Here is a 20,201-nt window from a genome sequence, read left to right on the forward strand (position 1 = left end):
AACAATTTTGTAAGACTGCATTTCCATGTGCCAAGATAGATTTGTAGTGAAATGACCACTCTTCTAAATCTGTTTATGCAACAGAACTAGAAAAAAGAGTAAAGATGACATCTTGAAGCTTTGCAAAGAAACTGACAGGATCTCATCAGCTGGGTGCAATCCATTTCCAAGAATACTTGGTTTCCACAATGCTTGTCTTATGTCATTGGACTAAGCAATTGAGGAACTATAATAATGACACTGGATAATGGAAATAGATATGTTTAAAGAAAGAAGAGCATCTGGTATCAAGTTTGTCTGGAGCAAGCCCTGTATATACCTCTGCTACTTCACTGCAAGCTGCTTTACACATTTGTACCAACCAAGGTTAACACAGTCCAGTAAGATTTAAATCTCCCAGGCTTGCAAGTAACTTTTTCCCCATATATTTCTAAAAAAGCATTTAGTTTGTTTCCAAATGATATAAACAAGATTCACTCTGAATTGGCACTGCCAAAAGTTATTTCCGAGCTGCATAAACATATCATGCTGTTACAGTTCACACTTCGTTAAAGAAAATACACTGTGGAGATACCACAGCTCAATACACAAGCAACAATCCAGTATCAAATGTTTGATTAACACATCAGTTTGGAACAAGTTCACTTTTATGCAGATTTCATAGCAAAATGCAGAAAATCATACAACTGAAATGCTGCAGTGAACTAAACCACTCTCTGAAATAGGTGGCATTTTCAGCTGTTGGAGCAGCTGAATATATTCAGCCTTAGACTTTCCTGAGGCAAAGTTAAAAAGCACAGAAATAGTGCCAGGCATATTGCATTCACATCTTGCATTTCATCAGCCAATTTCTCCTTATAAATACAGGAAGCCTCCTACTATTGGAAAAGCAGGCCAGATTGGACTAGGTTTGTCAGAATGGTTATTTAAGAAATGTTCCATGTATTTCTAAATTGCAGTGTAAGTGGTTAAGCACAAAAACTTTTCTTGAAGTTTTCTGCATGACTTAACAGTTTGTTTTTGAAGTTATATGCAATGTTTATGCACAACATGCATTACATTTTAACACAATGTATGATTGTAACAACAAAAGCATTATACTATCAATAGATGAAATTAACATACAACTCTAGAGTTAACAAATTCAAGTAAGATTGAGGTCAGAGCTAAAGTAATAAAGAAGTAAAGTAGTAAAGAAGTGGCAAGTTTATAGAAGGAAACTAATCTTGCCCATGTAGATCAACTGTATAAGTAATCTGACATTCAGTGCCACCATACCCATTATCTTGTTTGCCTATTTTTCCATACAGCTGTTAAAACTGACTGCAGTTAAGAACAGCATTTCCCATACATCTCCCCAAGCCTAAGTTACGTGCAACCTCAGTAAGCAGCATTTATTTTTACATCCAATTACAACAAAAGCATTTTCTTCTACTTCGATAATGGTCTGGATATGTGAGATATACCAAGAAATCAGTGGTTTTGTCACATTTGTTAACTTTTCCTGGCTTCATCAAAAGTATGCTGTTCTTTTTGAAGATATGCATAGGCATTATAAGTCAATGAGCTGGTGAGAATCCCAGCTAAAAGCATTTACCAGTGAGGTGACAGTACAGCAATCTTCAGCTATTCCTCAACTGTTGTTGAGGGAAAGAAGTTGTAGCAGCTGCTGAGAAAGAAAAAAACTTCAAAGTGAAAGTAACTCCTACAATCCTTTTGCAAATTTAAAATAAAAAAGGCTCTATTTGGTAGACATGTTAATTGGATTTATGTTTGCCAAAAAGAGTCAAAGCTTGGCAGTTGTCTCCATTAAATAAACAGCATGAATCCAGAAAACAGAATATTTTTAATTGAAAGGTTTTCCTTTGGAACTACAACCACATTTAAATTGTTCCAATAAACATTTTTGTTCTCTGCTGAGTAGGTAGAAAGTAACAGAACAATATTTAAAAAAGCATTAAGAAATCCATTTGTGGGGAAAAAAATAGCTTATGGATTTGATAACAAACAGTTTTAAGTCTTGATTAAGCAGATTGACAGAACAAAAATACTAAGATTCAATCAGGCAATATACTTAAAAAAAACCCTACACATCCTACTGTTACTTTTTAAATCTGATGACTCTTCCCTATTTTGGTTGTGCCTCCACAGTGTATTTCTTCAGCTGTTGTTAATGAAATAGAAGTACAGAGCATGAGAGGACCACGTGGCTTTAAAATGGCACAGGTCTTCTGTGCAGGTCAACACTATGCTCTGTGGAGAACTATCATCTCACATGTTGCATATAAATTATAAAGCAATTCTAACATCTCTAATTATCATCTTTTGCAACTCTGTAAGTGTTTCTGCGTTTCACAGCTTCAGTTTTCACACTAAAAAAATGATATTGTGCAATATTTTATTCCCTGACTGCAAAGTTATAGACAAGCCCTGTCTGTACAGTGTTATCAAACCACAACATACAAACACACCTCCAGCCTCCCATGCAGCTCCATGATAACATTAGCTAAATTAACTCACAAATGCTTGACTTTTGATAGGAGGACTAAGTAATGGCAAACTTACATCCAGGCAGGAGAAAAAACCCTCTGGCCATAAATATTAACAATTATGCAAACAGAGGGAGAACATTCCTCTTCCTTCTACAGAAAACAAGGAATTATCAGCTACATTTTATTGTTTCTGCTTATAACTACTGGACCCAAGTCAACCCCACTTCCCATCTACTCACCAGGTACCAGAAGAGTAACTATTTAAGCACTGGATAAGCATTATCATAAAATGACTATTCAATTCCACTATGGTAGTTCAAACTTCACAGAAAAAAAAAAAAGACCTATTACAGAAAATCACCTTAAGTCCGAAGACACTTAAGTGGAACCAGAGACTTATTTATACATCTATCCATCACCCTGTGCTCAGCACAATTTACATATATATAGCTTTTAAACATCACTACTTTTTAAGCTGCAAGCGCTTATAGGGAGGAGGGCTACCAACCCTATAATACTGCACAGAATTTCAATAATTAAGGTATAAAATACCGTGAAGAATGAGGATTCCTTTACTATGATGATTACTACCTACATTCCTGGCCAACATAAAAGCCACAGCCCTATAAATGTACTTCTCTTTTCTTTCTCTGAGATGGGTTCTGGGTAAGAACATCCCCAACATGTACATGCACGTCTGCTCCTTTGAGGGCATCCTGAGCTCTGATCACTGCCAGCAGGAGCTGACTGCAGTAGAACCTTGGGCAAAGAGTGAGAAATTTGGTTTCTCACCTGAGCAGCAGCATCCCATTTTCAAGAGGCTCCAGCACCCACCCTGACTGCAGGGGCCAGGTGCAAACACTAACTAGTAGTTAGATACCAAACTGCACTGGAAAGACTGAAAACTTTTCTCCCTAGGAGGAACATTTAGAGTTAAGTTTATATCAGCTGCAGAACAAACCTGCAAGGAAGCCAGTTAGAGTTCCAAAAGTCCTTGGAGACTTTCCTTGGTATGAAAAATAATCAACAAAAACACTAATTGAAGGCATAAAAACTAAGAGGAACATGAAAAATGGGCTCAATTTTATGAATTCATATGGTTGTGGAAAAAAAGAACCTGAACATTGTGAGAAGAACAGCTGTGAAATGAAAAGGTGCATACTAAAGGCAGTAAGATAATTTGCTTATAAGTTACAGATATTTTGACTATGTAAATTTAAAATTGAACACAACTACATATGTTACAAAGCTTTTCTACTGCAAAATTTTAAAGCAAATGAGAAATTGGCAATCACACATTTAAATGTGAACTACCTTTGATTTAAAATTAAGCAAAGTGTATAACTAAGGTCCTATATTGAAACAATTCAGTAGTGAACTGGAGAAAAAGCAGCAAATCCACATACTTGTAGGAAATAAATACAGCAAAGTCTTGCTAAGAATAATGAATGCCAAACTTGTTTGTCTCTCTTACTCTGCAGGACTTGCACAACTGCTGACAATACATATTTGCACAGGATTCCTTTATTCCAAGACACAGGCAAACTTTATTCACTTCACTGCAAGCTAACTGCTTCACAGTCAAAGACAGCAATAATTCAACAAAAGAGCTTTTTTTTTTTTACTGACTTATAAAAGTGACCTCCTCAAAGATGGCAGTGTAAGAGTTCCCCCGGGACATCTTCAGAAAGCTCCAACCTCCTATTTAAAGATCAGCACAGATGCAGAATCCTTCATCCATTTTGTCAGAACTTGTTTATCCATCTTTAGACTGTAATCACTCACTGAGTAAATTAAAGCTTTATGATAAAATTACAAATTATTACTTAGTTCCAGTTATAACCAAGCAACGTGTGTGATAGTTTGTTTCACAGCAGGTAAAATTCTGAACTTCACTACAAATCATTTTTAACAAGTCAGTCATTTGCTATTTTTAAGTTCATTCCCAAACAAGAACCGAGCTTGATGCCAAGTGGATGTATGGCAGTTTTAGTGAGATCGACTTCCTATAGATACTACAAGCATAAGAGCACCGTTCTCATACTAAAAAAGGTTTTGATGAAGTACTTAAGCATTCAGTAGTACAGTAAACATCCATTTAACCTGCCTGTATATGAAATACAGTAAACACTTGGATCACTCTAGACTAAGTTTAAAAAAAAGCTGTGTTAAGCTTTCAGTGCGTACTCACATATTGAGCTATTTATCCTGAACATGCAGCCTAACCTCCAGTCAAGGTAAGGAAGCAGTTAGTTATAAAAGAGATAGAAGTAACAGCTACAAACAAAAGGTAACATCAGTGTTACATACTTGTATACTAATTTGTTATATTTTCCTCTGTGATGAATACACAGCAAGTGCAGGGGCGGCCCTGACACTGCCACTATCACTACACAGCTCAGGAACAAGGCAGATGCAAAAGCCTGCAAAGGTGGACAACAGGAGCCCCCGGGGAAGAAGGAAGTTACCATTTTTCTGCCATGGAGAAAGAATGACAATGTATCAGTCTATACTAGAACTTACCACAGTGCCTGAGAGGTTCATTTTTTGTCCCTGTACAACAAGAAAAGGGAAAGACCACAGGTTGTAAGAAGCCATCCTTCATAGTGAGTTTGGAGTATAAAAGAAAATTGCACTGAGATAGAAGGCAGAAAAAATAAATAAAACAAAAGCATAGGTAGTAACAAACCAGCAACATCACAGTTAAAGATCTGTTAAAAAGAGGCACAAATTAACATTAAGAGGTCTCCTTACTCTCTGCTCATAAAATAATGTTGCCTGAAGTTCATTAAGCTACTATTAAGTGTTATAATGCTACACATTAACAGCACTACAGAGAAAATAAACAGAGTAAATGATGGAATGCCCTACTCAGAAGCCAGCTGCAAAGCTAGTTGTATGAAAAAAGTAGAGAGACAGCCAAACCACAGATCCATCAACAGACAAAGCAGAGGAGTTTTTGTCTACAAAGTAAACACGGTATTCCATGGTGTACATAGTTGAGCTTTTGCATGAGAGCATCTTCTGTGACCTCTATATAGCTCAGACCTTTTATTTTACCCAGTTATTTCTAGAGGACCCCAATAACTCAATGACAGTCAGAATACTATCTGGCATGAAGCAATGGTGCTACTTCTTTTGGCAATTGGTTCTAGTGAATAAACTTACAAGTTCATTTTATTTCAATTTTTTTTTAAACTTCTGATTCCATGTACTGCTTGCTGCTTATGCCTTTCTCCACTAGATGAATAGTCCCTCTAATTACTATTTTTCCTCCAAGCCTGCTCCTTACATCTTTCAATCACCTGCCATCTTCTCCAACAGCTTACTGAAGTAGAGAGACCAAAGGAAACAGATTCTGCTTCTGACTGCTCCACAGGCAAACAAAGAACTGTTTTGTTTGCCTACATGTCCTCACACACATCAGTCATTTCAGTGGAGCCTCACAGTGCAGCTAGCTAGGCTGGTTATTATAGCAAGTTGTTTTCCCAAAGCCTCTCATCCTGTCTCAGCAGCTTCTGCAGCTCAGCAAATAGCTGCACCTTACCCAGCAGTACATTATACCAAGCTTCACACAGTCATGTCTACACCAGACTAGTGCAGCAAAGCCTTCAGAGCTTTTAAGATGCATCCGCAGGCAGAAAAAAGCTTCTGCTCACCACTTTGTTTCCTGTAAGAGCCTCTTCTGGTTGAGGAAAGAGGACCAATTCTTGGCCAGGTGGGCACAAAGTACTGCCATCACCCAAGCAGAAACAGTCTGCTCTAACAGTATGGACAAAAATGAACTCCTGTCACCCAATAAAGCAACAGGAGAAAGCATGGCATGTAGAGCAACATTTACACTTTGAAGGAATGCCTGGAAGGAAGAATGTATAAGAAAAATATCAGAGGCATAAATTAAAGCAAACCTAACACATCTAGACAGTCTCTACTTGAGAACTCCATTCTACCATTAGATAGTATTTCACTTCAAGAATCTTGAATGACTACATTTTAACAGGACATTTTGCTAGCCTTTCAGGTTAAGATTTTGAAATAAAATATCTGTTAGGTATATTTACAAGAAGGTAATCCATTTTGTCTAAAAGAAAACTGGAAACACAGCCTCAACATCACAGCACACTTCATGTTGTTGGCTTTGAAGTGTCAAACGATTTGTAATGAGAAAGTTTGTTATTCTGGATTGATCTTGACTATTACATATGTACATAATTGTAACTCCCAAAGATGCTTGAGAAAAACTGCACATGTAAGGCTGTTCAGGAATTAAAGCACTTGGAGATTCAGATGAACACACTCAGATGTTCATTATATCAATGTACTGGAAGTTGCCATGCCTACACTAAGAACATTTAGAGGAGCTTCTGAGTTGCCAGTGTACAGCTTAGCACTGTAAGGCAACAGCCTGGCCAGCTCAGCAGCTCCTTTACAGGCAGCCTCCTCCAACCTCCCCAGTGTGGGAATCATAGGAGAAGGATACAACAGACAGCTTCAGACAACCTAGCTTTTGCCATTCAGCCCACAATTAGAAAGTCAACCTGTCTGTATTCTGTGTAGCAACAAGGCAAAGGCTACATGCAAGTATTATCACAAATTTTTATTTACCTGTTTAAAACAGAAGCGTTATGAATATAAACTTATTTTGATGAATATATACTCAAGTGTTTGCCTAACACCTGGACCACATCTTCAAGATTTCTAAGTGTACAGTGTTGTGACAGTTACAGGAAGCATTAGTTCAGCTTTCAGCTTTAACATTACATGGCCTCCTTCATGCAAACTTAAAGTTCCTTAAGCACTTGTGTTTATTTCTTACTGAAGTAATCGTATTACTAATATTCCTCCTATTCCAGTAGAAAGTACCAAGAACATTGAATCAGCATTATGCAGCTTTTAGATTGAGATTTCACTCCTACTTCCTTTAGTTGTACAAATTCAGTGGAAATGACCATTTCAAGCTCTTGGGGCCCAAACTCGTTAGTGAGTAGGAAGATGAAGTTACTCAGGAAAAGTGAGATTTCATGAGATGCAGATCAGGTTTTACTCCATAAAAGAAATCATTCAGCAGTCATCCCAAGTTTCAGTTCAAAGATCCATTTTACAGAGGATTTCTTTCTTTAATAAAGCAAATAGAGAATCTTTAACTTGAAGGCAGGGGTAATGTGATATGGGCTACTTAATGAAGAGAGCAGCCGCTTGCTCAAAAGCCATACAGCCTGTCTAGAGGAATGTAAGTCTCTCTTATTCTAAAGGTCATCAAAATAAGAATTCATGACTCCTCATAACCAAATTAGATGGAATACCTGAGTTTGCTGCAGGCATCTTTACAAATATTCAGAGTTAATTAATCTGTCCAAAGTTATTTCCAAATAATTAAAACTGAAGCTGTGTCTTTGAAATAGGAAAGAGGAAAAACTGGACCAAATCATACAGAAGGGAGAACAGCAGATCAACTTATTGAGACAGTGACTGCTGTATTTTTGAATTAGATCTTGATTATAAGTGAAAGGAATGTTTGCCACACCAGTTTCAAAGATGAAGTACTTCCAGAATGGCTTTTCCAGTGTCTGCTCTGCTTTTGTATTCTACAGGGACTAACAGTGACCAAAAACTTAAAAGTTCTGCTTGAGAAAGAACACATTGACAAAAAAAAACAGCTAGGATCTGAATTCCCACTCCAAGAAAATGATTTTCTTTAGAACAGTTCCTAACTGATGTAGCATTGCTTGAAGTGTCAAGAAGCCCTTCTAATACAGGCCAATGCTTACAACAGTCATAAAACTTTAGAAGTCAATGATAGAATTTATTTTCTTCCAGCAATTCTCAAAAGCAAAAAGCAAACTGGCATTAACACAAATGTTTAGCTAAGTATCTCAGAAGGATCGAGCATCTACTTAATCACTCATCTAAGACCATTAATTTGCAAAACTGATTGGCATGCAGAACCTACAAAGCAAGGTCAAGTTAACTTTTCTTAACGGTTTAAAACTATTTATTTCAACTGAAGTGCTCTCTTGCATCTGGAACTTCATTGCCAATGCTCCCCCAACACACAGCACAGAGTATAGCAGTCTACTGCCTCTCAGATTTTTGATTCATTTGTTCTCTGACCTAACACACAGTATAAATTTAAAGCATCTATTTCAGAAAAAAGTGATAGCACAACTTGCCCAACACATGCAGTAAGGCAGGAAAATTTATCATGCTATAATAAACTAAGCAAAGAAAGAATATTTACAGCATAGAGTGACAATTTCAGAATCTAATTTGTTTTTCACAACATTGGCAAAATCGCTGTTATTACATATTAAACAGAACATAAGGAAGTTTTTTCCTGTCTAGCTTATTAAATAGAGGCTAGAAAAAGCACCAAATTTATAAAATAACCCTCAACAAACAAACAAAGATTGCACACTTAACCCCAAGAACTTCCCTACAAACAGCAACCAACTTCCTACTAAGACACTACATCTCCAGAATTAGATTAGAGCCAGCAGTGTGCCCTTGCAGCTTGGAAGGCAAATGCTATTCTGGGCTTCATCATCCTGGCCAGCAGGGACACGGAGGTGATCGTCCCCCTCTACTCTGCTCTTGTGAGGCCCCCATCTGGAGTAACGTGTCCGGGTGTGGAGCCCCCAGTACAAGAAAGACAGGGAGCTGTTGGAGAGGGTCCAAAGGAGAGCCACAAAGATGAGCAGAGGACTGGAGCACCTCCCCTGTGAGGACAGGCTGAGGGAGCTGGGCTTGTTCAGCCTGGAGAAAAGGCGGCTATGGGGTGGCCTCACTGCAGCCTTTCAGTACCTAAAGAGAGCCTACAAACAGGAGGGGAATCAACTCTTTGAAAGGGTTGATAACTGCAGGACAAGGGGAAATGGTTTTAAGTTGAGGGAGGGGAGATTGAGGTTGGATGTCAGGGGGAAGTTCTTTACAGAGAGAGTGAGGTGCTGGAACAGGCTGCCCAGAGAGGCTGTGGATGCCCCATCCGTGGAGGTGTTCAAGGCCAGGTTGGATGGGGCCCTGGGCAGCCTGGTCTGGTATTAAATGGGGAGGTTGGTGGCCCTGTCTGTGGCAGAGGGCTGGAGATTCATGATCCTTGAGGTCCCTTCCAACCCAGGCCATTCTGTGAGATTTGCTGATCAGCTAGTGGCACAGAACTGTAGCAACATTTAACACGGTAGAACATGGGATGGCAACACTAAGTTTAAAGACAACTCTGCCAGCTAACTGAATATATGAATCTGTAAATGAAAATATACATTTTTTATATTGGTGTTGCACTGCAAAGTCACAATGGAGTCAAAATAAGATCATCATCAAGTGTAACAAGCTGATACTGATGAGCTTCATTTATATGCAAAAAAGAAACACCTTTAACATCTAGCTTGTAACTTCAATCCAAACCATTTTTCACATCATTAGGGAGTCAGAAAACATCAAGAAAAAAGAAGTGCAATAGAATCCTCTCCCCCCTACATTTACTTTGGCACAAGCATGACATTTCTGTCCTTGATTGTCAGCTCTTATTTTAACATGACTCACATTTTGATATACATTCCCAAGCAGTACTGCTGGGCCTTCAAGACATGCCATACAGAAAACACAGTACTTGCTTTAGCTCCTGTATTACACTTTATAACCTCGTGCCTTATGTAAGTTTTGGTGCACAGCTTATTTCTACATTGAGCTAGTTAATTCTGGCATTTAAACTTCCATATGATTTTCACATGAGCACTTTTCATAGCCATTTGTTTCCTAGCTTATAACCACAACTTTCAAATGCTTATCTTCCACGACATGAATTCAAGAAACTAATTCCTGTTAAGATATTTAATTTAGTAAGCAGACTAGAATTTGCCTCAGCCCATCAATAATTATTAAAATTAGACACTATGGTGAGTCAACCTGAGAGCAAACTGTCTGCTACGTACTACTGGCAAACATGAATGATTTAATGGCTTTTGGCCACTGACGCAGAGTAACTTCTAAGCTGTTTCCACCCATGAAGTACCATAGCAGCTCTGCAGGTCTCTTGGCATTCAGAAGCCACGTAATGAACTTTAAACACACAGGCTGAAACTTGTTCCCAAGACTGGTCTAACAACTATTGAAAAATACTTAATCTAGGATCCCCAAGGTGCAACTGAAATGGAAAAAGCTCAGCCTTTTAAACAACAGCAAATACCATGTTTTGCCATTTGGTCTGCAACCACAAAAACAAATCACAGAATAGCTAAGGTTGGTTGTTTTCAAAACTCAGTCCAACCCCCCTTGTTCAAAGGAGGGCCAAGTAGAACAGGTTACTTAGGACTGGTTTTAAACATCTCCAAGAACAGAGAGACTCCATGCCCCAGTATGTCTGCTGAGGACTCCAGAAATAGATGAAGAACACCAGGCAAGTCTGAAGAGTGTTGAGTAGAGAGGATCGATCACACTTCTCCACTTGCTGGCAACGCTTATCTCAATGCAACTCAGAATGCTGTTATGGAGGTCCTGTCAGAAAGGTGCATCAGTATCACATTCATCTTGCCCACCAGCCTCACCACCCATCATCCCTTTCCCTTTCTGCAAAGCTGCCTTCCAGTCACAGCACATACTGGTGGCACGGAGTTAAACTTGCCTAGGGACTCCCTTCACAGAGCCTCATGAGGTTCTTGTTTGCTCATTTATCCAGTTGTTCAAGGTATCTGCAAAGGGAGCACAACCCTCTGCTGTATCAACCACAGACCCTAGCTTTCATCACCTGCAGACTTTCTAACAACACTGTCCCATCACTCACCTCATGATGAATGAGGCTCAGCAGTACTGGACCCAGTTGTGACTTCTGTTCTACCTCACTCATGACTGGCCTTAAACTGAATGTAAGGTGAAAACAATCACAATTCTTTGATCCTAGCTGCTGTGCTAAAAAAAAAAAAAAAAAGGACCTGCTCTTTATTTATAACAGCTCAGGATTTGAGGAAGAGTTGCCCCCCAGACATGGGAAAAAAAGCATTAAAAAAGCACAAGGAGAGAATCACAAAAGCAAAATTAAAAAAATGAAAAGACCTGCTCTCAATCATGCAGGCATTGCAGGACTTTTTCCAGATTCCTACTTAAGAGTATAATGCCTACTGAGCAGTAATTATATTGTCTTTGTATGTAAAAAAAAAAACAACAGGTAATAGACATAACCAGATTTACAGCAGAAAATGTGATCCTGAACTCTGCAGTGGTAGAGACATTTATCAAAATTACAGTTGAGACTACAGTAAACAGAAAGATTACTGGGGATCAGAGAAAAATATCATGATATTTTGTAATCTCCAGAGCAGAGTTGCATTACTAAGCATTAAGAGAATGACTCAGTGCCCACATCTTCCTGCAAGAGAGAAATAAAGAGCAGAAAAGCAGTCTGTTACTGAACTCAAAACACCACAAATTCTGTGCAACTATCAAGTCTCATTATCCTACTGCTGCAAAAGCCATTTACTGCACTGTAAAAGATCAATACAATGTTGAGATACTGAGGGATGTGTATCCTCAGTCAGAGTAAATGTGAGCATCAAGTGCATAGTTTTAGCAAGCTGGAAGAAAAAGGCTCACCACATGTACAACTAAGTTGCATTACACTTGGGTATTATGTAAATAAAAATACTTCAGCTTGGAGGCAGCAGTTAAATGAGCTTATTTGAAAATAAACAAAAACAAAAGCTTCTGTTCAGTAGAGTAAAAAGCTGAGAGGCTTCACAAGTGCAATGTCTCATACCACTGTCTTGTAATCTATCATAAGGGACTTCCACGTCCATGTCTAAACCAAAGCTGAACATTCACAGTCTTTGTCCATTCCATTGTGAATGCCCCCTCCCTGGAGGCATTCAAGACCAGTCTGAATGGGACTTTGGCAACCTGTTCTAGTGGGAAGAGTCCCTGCCTACAGCAGGGGACTCAAACTAAATGACCTTAAAGGTCCAACTCAAGCCATTCTATGATTACTTATTCAAGCATATTTTTCCCTTCATAGTAAGTTCTGCCAGAGGTGCTGCTGACCAGCTGCGATTACAGCATCCCTGAATGGAACAACTGCCTTGCTCTGCTTTAATGATTCAGTGCAACAAATTTTTCAGCAAGTAAGGGCAAAATTATTTCCTATTAACTCATTTCTTCCCTTCTTCTCTTCAACCTCTTTTTGTTTCTTCAATGGTGTTTACCACTATCAGTGCAGACTGAGCGGGATCAGACTGGTAAGCCCAGGAACAACAGGCCCATACATTCTAATTTGACACCAGTAACTAAAATCTCTTCACCTCAACTGGCTCACTGAGATGCTCAGCTACATCACATAGGAGAAGCAAAGTACGTACTTCACAATACTACTCAGCTATCACCACAGACAAATAATTTTAAGATGAACTACATACCTTTTGGCATTAAAAACATCAAAAGAACTTAAAAAAATAAGATCACTGAGGAGCAAATAATAAATGCTACCTAAAGTTTAGCAAAACAAGACTTTAAGGGAACAGCAATTTGTTAAAATCAGTTTTCAGGTCCAAAGAAGGGCAACAAGGCTTGCAAAGGGCTTGGAGAATATGGCCTACAAGGAAAGACTGAAGGAACTGGGGCTGTTCAGTCTGGGGAAAAGGAGGCTGAGGGGAGACCTTATTGCTCTCTTCCAATATCTGAAAAGTGCTTACAGCATGAGTGGGGTTGGTGTCTACTCACTGGCAAAAGGAGGGGAAATGGCCTCAAGTTGCACGAGGGTAAGTTTAGGTTAGATATCAGGGAAAGCTGCTTTACAGAAAGGGTTGTTAAGCCCTGGAATAGGCTCCCCAGGGAGGTGGTTGAGACACCATCCCCGGATGTGTTTAAAAACTGTTTGAATGTGATGCTCAGGGACATGATTTAGCAGAGGATTGTTAGAGTTAGGGTAGTATGGTTAGGTTGTGGCTGGACTCAATGATCTTTAAGGTCTCTTCCAACCTGAGCAATTCTATGATTTAATGTCTACATGGTTATGAGTGGACAGCAGTGCAGATTCATCACAGCATAAAGAAGCTATGCCAAGGTGTGTGAAATCTAGACTATTACGAAACAACGCATTTCAAACACTTAAGCATTTATGAGATAGAAGCAGAACCAAGTAGATACCAAGTGAAAAGGAAGATGACAACCACAGAATTTTAGATGGGGAAATAAAGAGAACTGCATAAAATCTGTGCCGGCTATATACAGACTACTTAAATACCTCAATCATATGTCAATTTATTTTCTAAAGTGCAAGTCAGCATGCATTAGGTACAAGGATACAATACAACAGTTGTTCCAGCAATCAGCATATGCTATCCTGCCCAATCACCTACACAAGTCATACAAGACAAATGGGAGGCTCTACCAAATGCTTAATCAGCAGCCTACAGGCCTTGGACAAGAAATTCAGCATGACATTTGCAGAAAAACATCTTAACTTTTAAAAGTCAAGGAGTTTATTTAGAAGCATTTCATTTGTGACTAAAAGTTTTGCCTTCAATTTCAACTTATTAAATACTTTACATAAATCATATTTCTGTGTAAGGAAAACATACTCAGCCCTAGAAATACCAGTAGATAAATAATAGTAACAAAGGCACTAGTTCATGAAAAAGCTGCTACAGAACTGAAGCAGCTTGTTTGTATTTACTAGCTTCCTCCTCAGTACCATTTTGTAGCATACATTACCAACCTCAATACCACTTTGTCTTGCTAGTTTTACAGCTGTGTTGTAGTAGCCACAGCGTAGGAGGTGTTCCACCATCATACGGTCCATACGTTTCTTCTTCCACATGTTTGCAGCAGCTGGCTGGTCACTACTGTGTTCTTTCAGGTGTTCAATCCTACGTTTGCAGAGTTTTGCACTCTCATCTTCGGCCTGGATTGACTCAACTGCCTAAAAAGCAGAAGTTAACAGGAACAAATCAGGGCTATACAACTTCAATTGGCTTTTAAAAAATAAAATAGGAAGTGTTCATAAGCATTCTTTATATAGTTACTCTTTATGTAGTTACACTTGATAGCATTTCATTTAGAAAGACAAATTTCATGGTAGCACATCAGTTTCAGCATAGTTGGTCTACTTTTGAGACACTGGCATACTATTAACACACTTTTGACATAAGTTACTTATGAGTACATGCACATTTAATCAGTTGCTTTTTTCTTACTAGCTGAATGTTAAGCAGGAAAAAAAACAATCCATTCTGGCATAAAGTTGTCTAATAACCTACAAAAACCTTCATGCAGGTTCACAGTCACCTGGAACTCATGAATTTCCACCTCCAACTTGTGCATGGCTTTTTCCTCAAGCAGCTGTCCTACTGAATTACTCCTACTAAGGAGTGGTGTAGAGTAAACCCACGTTATTCCTGATGTACTGGAGCCATTTTAATCAGTCCCTACATTAATGAAAATTATACAAACATTTGGCCTTTTAGCAACTTTAATCCAAGGGTCTTAAAGGAAATTTTCCAATATTATTAGCATTATCAGTGTGGTATGATTTTACTTCTACCACTCTGGAAGCACGTCTCTCCGTTAGGAGCCTTACTTGGGAAAAATAAATGTATATGAAGGAAAAAGAAAAACAGCTGGACTTGTTCCATTTATGTCCCTTGCAACAGAAATTATTCTACTCCAACACTTAAATTCACATATTGGCATGCCTAGTGCAAAAGAGACAGCAGTATTCCCATAACAGAATGGCCAGGGTTGGAAGGGACCTCAAGGATCATGAATCTCCAACCCCCTGCCACATGCAGGGCCACCAACCTCCCCATTTAATACTAGACCTGGCTGCCCAGGGCCCCATCCAACCTGGCCTTGAACACCTCTAGGGATGGGGGTGTCCCACAGCCTTCCAGGGCAGCCTGTTCCAACACCTCACTGCCCTCTCTGTAAAGAACTTCCCCCTGACATCCAACCTAGATCTTCCCTCCCTCAACTTACAAACATTTCTCCTTGTTCTGCAGTTATCAACCCTTTCAAAGAGTTGAAACTTTATTATTAATTACTTTATTATTAAAACCACCAAATATTGTGGTCAAACTTGTTCTGAGTCAGCCTTGAAGTTCCATAGTTGACTACTAATGCTTCAAGTTTTACCAGGCAATTTCACTGTTGTATTTGTAATTTAAAATGCACTGATTCTGTATACAGCACATGTCAGACATGACCCACAGCTGTCAACAGAACACAAGCATGCTTGCAGTACTTTTACATGCTTGCTAAGGTAAAAGCAAACTAGAAGATGGAAGCTACTACCTTTCCCATTTGTGATATCTCACCAGCAATGCAGTTTCAAGCTGGGCTACTTGTGGTAATTTAAGCTTGCTGGTTTGTGTTTGAGTACCTGCATGGCTACAGGAACAGGAAATACCATGAAGCTTTCTCATCCAGGCACAGACCAAAAAACCCAGGTAACTTTAGGCATGGCTCCCTTCTAAGTACTCAAGTTATGCACCCAGGCTACAATATCATCCCCAGCTGACACCTTCAGCTGCAGGTTGATTCTAATCACTTCTACAGTGTATGTTCATCTACAAACTTCCATCTAAAACACCAGTCACTATACAAGATGTTTCGCTGTAATTCATAAAAATAACCCAGCTTGCAGAAATTTATATTACTAAATTCAGCTTTATTTTGTAACATGTAGTCTGGAGATCAGTATTTCATTTATATTAGAAGTTTCTCCCCCTCCCCCCCCCTTTTCAGCAAGTAAACAAACAAACCAAAACATACTTTCACTTCTCAGAAGTCTGCAGCATTATCAGATGTGAAGACAACCATGAGAATTATTCTGAATACAACAAGGTGAATTCAAGGCAACCAGGCATAAAGGTTGAACCTGTTCTCATTTCAAAGGGCTCACTTCATATGGTTTTGTACCTGGATTTATACAGCTCTTGCTGTTTTGGCTTCTTTTGATCCTTCTAATGCAGACAAACACTACAGATATTCTTCAAAACTCTCTTAAGTCTATCTGGACTTGCCCTGCTGGACATTAATAAAACTTGAAGGAACTAGCACATTAAAAAAGGGATAAAAGAGGAAAAACTAAGACCTAAGCTTCTCCAGGACCATTTTCAGAGCCCAGAAAATCCACTGTGCTCAAATGCTCCTTTTTAAGAGGGAGGAAGGTGTTAAGTAAAGGATCCATCTAGTTTTATTATGGCCATCTCAGCAGTTCATCAGATTCTTGTCTAAACACAGGAGGAAGCAGAGATCCCACCTGCATCCAAAGGCCCTAAAGAAAACAATCATTTTTGCTCCTGGCAGGGATTACAGAGAAGACAGTTGGAGTCTTCAGCAGAAGCAGGATCTTTATTTCAGAAGACTTGCTATTGGTTAACAGCCATTTATTTTTTGCCCGTTGTCCTTCCTGAGAAGATGCAAAATTTCCCACAGTCTCTCAAAGCAGTTAAAAACAAATGAGCAAATTACAATGAAGCCTTAGACCCAAAGCATTCAACAGTGCCTTCAGACACACTCCCAAAGTCAGCAGATTTAACAAGTAAATAACTTACTCCTCCACATCATTACTACAAACCTACAAGCAGAAATCTAACACCTCTTTTAGAAACCATAATTTCTTTCTGCATGCAAGTGAAAAAAATCCACCTCTTTTAAAACCTCTTGGAAGTCTCACAAACCAAAGATGAAAATACAACAATTAGATTTATGAAGGGTTTTTGCAGCTCAGCTATTTCAATGCTGTAATAACCTGCTCAAGTAGAAAACTCCAAACCTATACAACAGTGTTGTTTTCACATTACAAACCTCTGAAGTATTTTGATGCTTCACTTAATAGTCTTAAGATCTATATCTGTTTGCTACTTCATTTAAGTTTTAATGAAATGCCTTCACTAACATTTGTTTATTTTTAGAGAAGCACTGCTCTAATGCCAAGCAAGAGAGCTATTTTCATTCTTCTGCAATATATATGTCAAGTAATTTTTCTGATGAATTTCAGGATGAGTAATATTCCCATCCAAACATAGATGCACTACTCTACATATGTTTATAACTCATTCTTTTCAGAAATATGCAGTATAAGCACAAAAGTCTGGATGCATTTCAGACAAGCATTCTAGTTTAGCAGCTAGAAGTGTTACTTTCCTGAACTTGGTTTAAAATGCTTCTAGCAATATTCCCAAGGAACTTTCCAACCTGCTGGTTCACTGTCTACAAGAAACAGTCAAGTCACCAATCCAGAACAACTCTCACTTTCCTCTGTTATGAATCCTCAGCACCGTGTACAATATCCACTGGGGTTTGTGCATTTTCCAGACTCCTCTTTGACTTGATTATCCTCAAGTGATAAATGAAAAAAACTGAACAAATCTTTCCGTTAAGTGAGCAGGAATTGATACCAAAATTCATTCTGTTGCTGTTTCTTTTCTGTATGCAGAGAAATTGATTTTCAAGACTATAAGCACATGAATTTTACTTCTCCATTTTTCCTCTATTCAGTTATAGAGCATCACACTGTTCATAAGTGCAGTGAAGCAAGGTTCAGTACATTCTTAGGTTTCCCTGTGCATTCTTTATTCTTTGCTTACAGCGCATACCTTGAGAAACAAATCAAAGCAGACAGCATTGCAGAAAAACACTCGACAAATTTTGCAAAGACAAAATAGTAACAAGGTAGAACACCCTTTACCTTCCGTTTCAGCACGCTGAGTTTTTCAACTACTCCATCTAGGAGACTAACAACAGAATCCACAGCAGGACAACTGCTCAGTGTCTTCTCCAGCTCTGCCACGACCATTGTAACGTGACTTGTCTCTCGATCAATGTTTTTCTGCGCAGCTCGAAACCGTTTGTTCAGTGTTTCATATGGCACCTGAGTGAGAAATACAAAGCCGTTAGGATTTCTGTATTTAAGAAAAGTCAGGACTTCTAGAGCTTAGAGAGGCCACTGATTTGATGCAGTCAGGAGAATACCCGGGTTCCAGGACGTGACAAGTTTAGTTAATGACCTGAGTTTTCATTTCGAAGCCCTTATTTAAGCTCTCAGCATGGTGCTAACACACTTCAAAGATCATGAAAAACAGTGACAGGAAATAAGCTTGGAGATTTTCTGATACCTATGTCACTTATCCTGCCTCGACTGTAGCAAGCACCAATGAAAACAGAAAGCAAGGAAATGTGTGTTTAAAGGAAAGCTACAACTAAACTACCAAAAAGAGATCACCCTTCAGAACAGGATTTTGATGGGTTATTTCTTTCCAGCAGGAGTTCACAAGATAACTGCAAATTACGTTCTAAAAAACCATGTGTTATGCATATTGACTCCTGAAACTGTTACAAATGGTACATCAATAGTTAATCAGGAAATGCAATAGATATACTAGTTGCTTCTAAGCACAAAAGACTACTTAAGACCATTTTTCAATACTAGATCTGCTATGAATATAATGCTAAGAGGAACTTCATGCAAGTAAGTTTCCCTTCAGTGAAAAAGCCTACTCCGTATGACTCGGTTCAGTCAATTACTTTAAAATTCCATACCTTGGTTTAAAGGCTAATTTTTCTTGGAGGTCTCTTGTCCTCTTATTTGTCCTATGTCTTTACAAAACATTCATATCAAAACTGCTGTTGATGGCAGTTAAAAGCACATACGGGAGCAGCTTATAGCCTGGTCAAATTTTATGGTACTAAAAGAATTGGACAGAAGAGTATTCAGCAGTTCCCCACCATGATGCTTCCACTACAGAGAAAACAAGCAACTCAGACAGAGTTCTGTTAGAACTGTTCTGTTACATTAGAGCTCCAATGGTAACGCAGACTCTAGAACTAAACATTCTACTGCTGCGTACATAACTCATCTGTATCTTAAAGAAGTCCATTGGGTCATTACTATAATCCTAATTGCTTTTTCACTGATGAAAGGCTCAACTTAACTAACCACCAGACTTGTGACTGAAGATAAAACAGGAAATATAAATCAGAGTTCTGTTTGGTACATATCATGTGTATGTTTGATTACAAATCCCTCCAGTTCCATCATTGCTAATCACATTTTATCAAGTCTGCATCCATTTTCTTCCTTCTAGTCATCTGCATGCAAGAAAGTATCTCCAGGATCCATCTCTTCCCAGGCTCTAGGGAACAATGACACAGCACAACCACTGCAATTCACAATTAGAAATCCACTGAGAAACAGCTCAGGCTCAGCATAAGGAAGATGAACTTCCTAAGACTTCACATGACCTGTAACAGGTGGATCTTATTTGCCATGGGAGTGTAACAGTATCTTGCTAAGGTACAAGAGGACTCTTCTTACTGTCAGAAACACTGCAGTGATTTATGCAGTGCTTTTTTTTTGCCACCTCAAAGACCCAAAAGACAGAACAAACCTTTACCACAGGAAGTACCACTACGAAATACTATTTTTTCCCTATAACGCTCCTAAAAAAAAAATCCCAGCACCACAATCCCCCAAACTGAAACACCACAAAAGGCTTGTTAATGCCTGCTTGGCTACATCATGGTCCATCTTTAGCCCTCACCTTCCTTTCTGACTTCCACAAAAATAAATCAATAGTTGTAGAGCTCCTCTGCAGATATCACGCATTGCATATGGGCACATGGTTTTGAACATGCTTCACAGTAGCAAAGCTTGTTTCCAACTCCACAGCTCCATGCCAGACAACACTCTGACAGTGCCTTCCTTGCACTCCCCCCTGCTCCCGT

General features: G+C 38.9%; 1 protein-coding gene across 6 annotated transcripts in view; it reads right to left on the reverse strand.

Annotated features, from left to right (window-relative positions):
- The window catches only part of MAEA (macrophage erythroblast attacher, E3 ubiquitin ligase), a 47,589-nt gene that overhangs the window by 13,203 nt on the left and 14,185 nt on the right, over nt 1-20,201 (reverse strand). For 5 of the 6 annotated variants that reach the window (XM_031588256.2, XM_031588254.2, XM_031588257.2 and 2 more), the window contains exons 2-3: nt 18,166-18,348; nt 14,191-14,394 (exon numbers count right to left, since the gene is read on the reverse strand). In XM_031588256.2, the coding sequence (XP_031444116.1) occupies nt 14,191-14,394; nt 18,166-18,273 (312 nt within the window). In that variant the 5' untranslated portion in view covers nt 18,274-18,348. Of the gene's footprint in view, nt 1-14,190; nt 14,395-18,165; nt 18,349-19,016; nt 19,234-20,201 lie in introns of those variants that run through there. The other variant, XM_031588255.2, reaches the window with a different exon arrangement.

Source organism: Phasianus colchicus, chromosome 4 (genome assembly GCF_987193195.1).
Source record: "Phasianus colchicus chromosome 4, bPhaCol1.hap1.1, whole genome shotgun sequence".
NCBI lineage: Eukaryota > Metazoa > Chordata > Aves > Galliformes > Phasianidae > Phasianus > Phasianus colchicus.